Source organism: Polypterus senegalus, chromosome 16 (genome assembly GCF_016835505.1).
Source record: "Polypterus senegalus isolate Bchr_013 chromosome 16, ASM1683550v1, whole genome shotgun sequence".
NCBI lineage: Eukaryota > Metazoa > Chordata > Cladistia > Polypteriformes > Polypteridae > Polypterus > Polypterus senegalus.
In genome coordinates, this window is record NC_053169.1 from 68,875,109 (window position 1) to 68,883,574 (window position 8,466).

The 8,466-nt window shown below is 36.0% G+C and overlaps 1 protein-coding gene across 1 annotated transcript in view; it reads left to right on the forward strand.

Annotated features, from left to right (window-relative positions):
• The window catches only part of c1d (C1D nuclear receptor corepressor), a 60,003-nt gene extending 52,897 nt beyond the window's left edge, over nt 1-7,106 (forward strand). The window contains exon 5 of the mRNA XM_039738405.1: nt 6,539-7,106. Coding sequence (XP_039594339.1) covers nt 6,539-6,721 — 183 coding nt within the window. The 3' untranslated portion in view covers nt 6,722-7,106. The remainder of the gene's footprint in view (nt 1-6,538) is intronic.
• The last annotated feature ends 1,360 nt before the right edge of the window (nt 7,107-8,466 follow it).

The following is an 8,466-nucleotide window of genomic DNA, read 5'->3' on the forward strand; positions in this document are numbered from 1 at the left end:
CAACTGTTTGTTATTTTTATTATTTTTGTTTTTTTATCTATTTTTAAATTTTCCTTCCTAACCCTGTGTAATTGAACAGACGTGTTCTTTTCTTAAGATGGATTTTTTTGCAGTCCTCTATCTTCTATTCATTACTCTATCCAAATAGAATATTGTGCCTCCAGATGTATGACCACTTGATCCAGAGTGCCCAAATAGAATTACCAAAGATAGCTGCTTTCCCTGTGGGCTGAGGTAAATGGCTATGCTAGGGACCAAGGAAATACAGGCTTGATCTATTTAGGGATGATCTGTGCACAGTCAAACGTACCTCACAAAGGCACCCTGGATCTGAGCAAGTGGACCGCAATATGCCAAATTGGAATAGGATTAATTTATTCAAATGTTTTTCTCTGCTATAGGCATAGTAATAATAACAATAAGCCATCCATCTTATTAACCCACTTAACCAGGGCAGGGTCCTGGGGCAGCCGGAGCCTTTGCCTGTAAGTATTGGGCACAAGGCAGGAACAATCCCTGGACAGGACACCAGTCCATTACAGGACATATGAACACAAGTACATACCTGGGCCATTTTAGCAGTACTACTTCACAGTATTTCGGTGCACTTCTGCCTATTGATAAAAGCCTTGGTGGAACATAAACCACTGCAACAACAGAATCACAGAAACAAAAATAGGATAAGCAACATATAGCTTAGCACTGGGGCTTTAGGTTATCATAATTCCACTCAGAATTAGACCTGTTACATTAAATTGTAATAGCAATTTTCATCAATCCTTTAACGTTAATTCAATTCAGGAGCCTAAAGTAGTTCTTCTAGTTCATTAAGTATGTTGAAAGATTTTCTCCTCTAAAAGAGAATCAGCTGTGTAGATGACTAACAGTTTGTTTAGTTATCTTTTCAGCACACAGCTTGAAGGCAAAATGCAGTTTGATTCATGATCAGTTTTAATCTACATTAAAGTGGGATCAGACAGCACACACAGTTCTGTGCTGGAAGGCAAAGTCGTTTTTAACTAGGCTATCATCTCATAGTGAGTGTGATGAACCAAACCGTGACAAGCAGTTCTGTTGGCTGGAGTATTTCTTTTAATATACTTGAATGTGAATTTATTTTAGTGATAAATCACAATTGGGAATCAGCCGATTTTGTGTCAATACTAATTCTAGTTATTTTTTAAGTAATTATAACTCAAAAATTCTTCAGTTGTTGCTTTAAGCTAGTCCTAATATCAATGTAGTTATTGTTTAGGGCAGCGGGTTCAAGCTGTGAATCATGCGAGCAGCTCTCGGATGACGCGTAAAGGAAAAATATACACTAGAAGAACTAGCCCTTAAACACAGTGGCTGATTTTGTTTCTCTATGCTCAGCTTCAGTTCCACTATTCCATTCCATGCTATGAGACGTTATTCCCCTCTCTCCTACCCCACTGTGTTCTCTTACTTATTGTCCAGTCCCCGCCTGTGGCAATTCATAGTCTCCCTCTGCTTACTTGGGGTTAAAGGCAACCACAGCCTTTTTCTCCCAATCTCTTTGCAACTCCCTTAGATAAGATGCTTTCTAAAACCATGCTTCAAAAGGGAAGGATTTCTGTGAAAAAGAGCATTTTAACTGGCGAATTCAGTCTTTCGCACCCCGTCCTCTGTGTGTGTAACATGTATTTTAGTGTTTACTAATATTAACAATGGAAATCTTCTTTTTCATCTTTTTCTTCCCAGGCAATTAGACCTGCGCATCATTTAGGCTGTGAACACAGTGCTAAAAGTGTTTGTCCCTACTGTCACTCAGGCAACTGTATAGATGCATCATGCATAAGCTTTAGACCTGAGCTTTACTCGAGCTGAAAACTGTTAACAGTGTTAGCCCCAAACATTACTCAGGCAGCAGTATAAGTGTGTTTTACATAAGCATCAGGTCTGAGCATTACCTGAGCAACAGTGTAGATGTGTCTTCTCCAAGCCTTCTAATGGCATCTCATAAGAAATGTTTTTGAGCAGTCCAGGTGTTGCACGCTCTTGACAGTGATGTGAGCAGTAATGTTGAGGAGCCTCTCATCAGCAGTGACGATTAATTGATAATTAGGCAATCAGTTTGAAATGGGCAGTGAAACCAAAAGTGATTCTGATGAATCCGAAAGTGATACTCTTGTTTGGGTTTCTGTTGACCCTGCTTCAAGTAAACCAGCACCACCTCATTTAGATTTTTGTGGGGCACTCGGGAATAAAAGTGAATGTTGACAGCCAAGATTCACTTACTTACCTGAAGTTATTTCTTAAAAAAAAGACGTGGTCAAAAGAATTTTTGAAACAAACCATTATGATGATCAGTGTCGGGTAAATGACCATACATGTAAGCAGTTTTCTTGTTCAGATATACCACACAAAAGACTCATTTTAACAACAGGTATACAGTATTAGAATCATTATTGTTATAAATTTCAGATTATTATTATTCATTATTGTTTATGATTATTATACTTTTTACACTTTTGACTTTGTACTTTAGTGTCTTGCAGGTTTTACAGAGAATGATGAGATTTAATAAAAATGTAATTTTTCGAATCAAAAAATGCAACGTTTGTTATGTGTTTGAGAAAAAATGTATTGCTAAGGAGGTTAAAAATACAGGAACATGGAGAACCTAAAAATATAGCCAAAAGCAGACTTAGCTTGCACATTGACTTGAAGTTATTTTGCTCTCCTTTTTTTTTTTTTTCCACCTGAAGTAGTATGTATATTGTGAATACTACTTGTGATCTAAATTTGTGTATACTGCCCACTGTGTAATTTTTGCATACTGAAAGTGCAGAAATTTTTAGGTTTTCAATTTTTCATAGATAAAAAAATCTTTTACCAAAACTAAAAAAACATATATCCACTTACACAAAAACTGTCAGTAATCGTTTGTTAAAATCACAAAATACAATATACAGGATATACAGAACATTGAAAATGGAATAAGACAATAAACCAGAATAAATACTAAAATAAGAGTACTGCAAGAAAACCCTGAATGAATAACATATTTTGTGGTACTAACAGAAATCTTCCTGGGCATGCGATCAAAAAGAATAAACTGAAAGAAGGGTCAGAAAGTGAGGATAGGTTAAAAGCTTTCCTAACCAAATGAGCTTTAAGTTGTTTTATGAAAGAATGAATTGAGTCAGCTGATTTCATTAAAGTCTGGGCACTATTGAGTTGAAGGCTCTGACACCCATAGAGTGCAAGTTAGTTTGGAGCACAACTTGAGTGCCAAAATCAGTAGACCTTAGTAGGTGGACAGGACCGTAGTGACGGAAGAGATTACTGATGAAGTCTGATCAAGATCATTTAATGCTTTACAGGTTAGTAATAGAGTTTTATATTCGGCCTTATAGACTTGGGGAGCCTGTGAAAATGAAGCAAGATGGGTGTTGTTTGTGCTTGTTGTTGCGGGTCTGGGAAAGGACTGTTGAAGCAGAGTTCTAAACTACCTGGAGCTGTTATAGCAGACTAGAAGGGGCACCTGCCAGCAGGAAGTAGCATTAGTCAATGTGGGATATAATGCATGGACAAGTTTCTCAGAATTGGAAAAGTAGAGGAATGAGTGAACAAAAAAGTTACAAATGTGGAAGTAAAGTTTCCTAATATGATGAATGTGGGTACAATGAGAAAGGGAACAATTAAAGGTTAACACCAAGATTCGTATTAGAAGAAGACCGTTCAATGACATCATCACTGAGGGTGATTTTTAAGGAGCACCTTTTCTTAGGCTGAGCTTTTGTGGAAATTTGCACGACTTTGGTTTTGTTACAGTTTAATGTCTAAATAATAATACATTTTATTTATATAGCTCCTTTCCCATGCTCAAGGCGTATTAAAGAGTATAGACCATCCAACTTTTAATTTCAGCGAAGCAAGGTGTGAGCTGAGAAAGCTCTGAGCTTTCACTTTTAACATTGAAAAGGTCTGAGTATCATCTGCATATAAATGAAAACCCATTTTAAAGCTACAAATAGTTTGACCAAGGGAAAGTATGAAGATACAGAAGAGCTGAGAACTCTAAGGTCTAACAGAATGAATATACTACAGTAGTTTGCCCAGAGTCTGATGCCATAAGCAAAAAATTTGTTACAAATTCCCATTTGTTAGATTAGCCACAATTCTAAACAGTACATTAAGATTATTATTGTTGTCTATTATTTTAGAGTAGCAGTCGGAGCAGTCTTTAAAGAGAGCTTGTTATATTTTTTAACACTTTTTGTTTGCTGCTCTACATCAATGTTCTCGATTTGGACACTCTTAAGAGAGCAAGTGTTCTCATTAAACCATGGTGAGTTTCCATGTACTTTAATCAGTTTGATTATAAGGGAAACTACTGTTACGAAGTTGAGCAGTTTTGCAGCATTGTTGTGTTCTAAAACCAGACTGAAAGGGGTCCATTACCTTATTGCAAGTTAAGTACAGTGGAACCTCAGTTCACGAACGTCTCAGAACACATACAAATTGGTGTACGACTAAAAAGTTTGCCAAACTTTTATATCTGTTCACGACCACAGACTCGGTATACGAACAAGCCAGTTTCCCTTTTGGTTTGTGCGTGCCGATGATTTCCGCACGTGATCAGTCTCGCCCTGTGCAGAGAGAGAGCGCGAAAGGGGGCTGGACGCATAAGGCTTGTTTTTAAAGAGACAGATCCGAGCATTGTTTTAACCTTGTTGTATTTAATTAAGACTTTTTTCTATTGGATTTTAACCTCCACTTCTGTTTACAGCAATCGATTCGTAGTGTGCATTGTTGCAATGTTACTTTTCTTGGTGGTTTATTAAATTAAGGATTTTTCAAATGTTCATTTTTTTCCCCAGTGCTTAAAACTCATTAAAAAAAGTGGTTTTACCGAGTGGCTTATAGCGCTACAGCGCAAACTCTTGCAGTGTTAGTTTTCTCTGTTGTTCAAGGTTTTCTTAGTGTTATATAATGTTTTTACATTTAGTTTACTATTACGCTGTGCATTCTATGATATGTTTAACTATATTTGTGCTTAAAAATCTTTAAAAAATATATTTACATGCAGTTCGTACGGTCTGGAACGGATTCATTGTATTCATTACATACAATCCTATGGGGGAAATTACATCGGTTCACGACCAAATCAGTTTACGACCAGAGTTTTTGGAACGAATTATGGTCGTGAACCGAGGTTCCACTGTAACTGGTGATTTTGAAGCTCACAGCATGCTCAAGAACCTTAGACAGAAAAGGTTAGTGAGAGATGGGCCACAAATTGTTGAGATTATCAGCAACAAAACCACATTTCTTTGATGTTAGGGTTACAGAAGCATTGTTTAAAGTAGCTAACACAGAGGTGGTGTCAAAGGATGTTATTTTTTACTTTCATAACAATCAGGATTATTTAATGTGGATGAAATGGAGGAAGACAGAAAAAGATCTGAAATAGATCCAGCAACGATAGATGGACAGATATTTTAAGGTTTCTGAATGAAAGTTGACATTACACAAGATTACAATATGGAAGCTTTCAAGGCAACCCCAGCCCCTTCAGGCAAGGTGTAATCAATCGAAAGCTTCCATATTGTAATCTTTTTAGCTAGCCAATAAAAGGTGTAATTTTGTTGGACTTCTCATTATATCCATAATGACTAACACTGTACTATACCCTAGTACTACAGTTAAAAGCAGGTAAAGGTATTAAGACAAACACTGTTTGTAGTCCGAAAAGGCCAGATGAGTTTTGTGAGTGTTGCCATCAGATAATCCAAACAAACCAGATCTAATAAGTGACCACCAGAGAGGTTTGGAAAAGAAACGTCAAGTCAGAATGGTTCAATAGGATAGGAATTTGTCATTTTACATGAATGATCGACAGTCTCAATATTAAAGTCACCTGAAGGACTGTCTGGAAAAGAAAGCTCAGAATAGGTAGTATTTCAGTCAGATGAAATAAAAAAAAAAAAATCTTTTTGGATGACGATATAGAACACAGGACCAGATTTGGTTTTTAGTTTTAGTACCAGACATTCAATTGAAGTTCATTTTATGTTTAGCTCAGATCTTGCAATTTCAGCAAGCTCCCCACCTTGTAGTCAGCTGTAAACTGCCATGAAGTAAGCATAACCAGAGTCAACTTAATCAGAAATGCAAACTCACTTGGTTTTTGCCAAGTTTCTGTTAACCATAATATATCAAAGTTGAAATCTGTTAATAAATTCCGACAGTACCAGTGGTTTGCCATTGATAGATTCCTTATTAAACAAGACAAATTTAGCAGCTCTGTGCTTAAAAATCATTTAAAAAGCGGCCTGATTATGCGGCGTATGCTACGCCGCGGGTTGGCTAGTATCTATTAAACCAGGAGAAGTTCAGTCTTTCGGTGGGGGAATTGATTCGACAAAAATCTGCATCCTTAAGGGGAGGCTAGGACAGGATTTAATAACTCTTGTTCTAATTTACAGTCTGAAGTAATAAAAGCTATCCATTATGATGGTAATTAGTCTCTGTTACCAAATATAGTTAATTTATTGTTTTTATCACACAGGAAAGAATACGAACTTACATGAATAAAATTAAGGAAATTGGTGACAAGAAAAAAGCTGCTAAACTGGACAAATCAGCCGCATCGAGGTTCTTGAGAAATGCTTTGTGGGAACCAAACTGTGGTGAATCAAAACAATTACCTGACCATTCAAAGTCAACTTGTAAAATTAAAAAAAAGAAGTGAAAAGAACTTGAAAGGTATTTTAAAAATATATCTCTAAAAAATTCTAAAACCTTACGGAATGTATATTTAATGTGTTCATTTTATATGTAAAGGTAGATCACAGCTGATTTGATTTCAGCATTTAGTTTTGTTATTTAAGTATTTAACTGTATTTGAAGATTTCAAGCACATTTATCAGCCTCTTCAGCAATGCATTATGTGAAATGTTTTTGCATTTAATGTGAACATATTTTAATATGAATCAATTATGGCAAATGTAATTCTCGTATTCAGAACTGAAAATGCAGTTATCACATTTAAAGCAATTTTTCTTGTACAAATATTGTAAATCATTTCTTGAGATTCATATTTTGGAAAATTAATAAAAAATGAAAAATAAAGCCTATAACGTATGTTTGTTTGTTTTTCATTTTTCATACACATTTATTTTTCTTTTTTAGTAAGCAAAACCAAATGTTTATTCGGATGTGTGTTTTTTTTTTTTTTTTTTTTTTTTTACTTTATAAACTTCTTTCTGAATGCCTACTTGTTAAAAAGCTAAATGAAAGTATTTAAAAGCATACTGGAAACTTTTGTTGAAATGTTACCTCCCAGGGACTGGATTTTAAAAAAATTAAAAACTGACAAGGAGCAGCTTGTTGCATTTAAAGATCCATTACTGGTTTGGACCAACTAGACAGAGTTTAGAGCAATCTAAATGAGAACAGGCCATTCAGCTTTTTTTTTTTTTAAAAAGAAGAATTAAGTAAAGTTTTGAAAACCACTTGAAGTCTTACTCTCTGCCACACTACTTGGTAGTTTATTCCAAGTTGTTTATGGTTCTCTGTGTAAAGAAAAACTTATTAATATTTGTCCCCATGTTCTTGATGAGCTCATTTTAAAATAACAGTCTCGATCCACTGTACTAATTCCCTTAATAATTTTAAATACTTCAATCATGTCAACTTTTAATCTTCTGAAAAAGCTCGGCTCCTTTAATCTTTCTTCATAATTCATCCCCTGTAGTCCTGCCCCAGCCACTCTTCACTGGACATTTCTAGCACTGCTTTGTCCATTTTGCCAGGAGACCACATAGTACTTCAGATGAGGCATCACCAGTGCATTTTTAAAGCTTGAGCATAACCTCCTTGAACTTCTACTCCACATTGTGCTATATAACCTAACACTCTGTTTGCCTTCTTAATGGCTTCTGAACACTGTCAGGAAGTTTATAGCTTAGAGTCCACGACTACCCCTAAATCCTTTCTATAAGATGTACATTCGATTTTCAAACCTAACATTTTTACTTCCTATTTGTAATACTTTACATTTACTGACATTAAATTTCATCTGCCATAAATCTGCCCAAGCCTGTATGCTATTCAAGTCCTTCTGTAATGATTTAACATATTCCAAATTATCAGCCAACAATATACCACCACCTATCTTGGTATCATCTGCAAACTTAACCAGCTTGTTACTTAATATTCCTCTATATGTCCGTCCATCCATCCTAAGCAAAGCAGCAGCCCTAGCACTGACCCCTGGGGAACACCAACCTTAACATCGGCCAATTCTGATGAGGTTCCTTGTACCATCACCCTCTGCTCCCTGTGTTTGAGCCAATTTTGCACCCATCTAAAAACATCACCCTGAACTCCCTCTTCTTTTAGCTTGAAGCCCACCCTCTCATGTGGCACCTTTTATCAAATGACTAGCAAAATACCCGCGCTTCGCAGCGGAGAAGTAGTGTGTTAAAGAAGCAA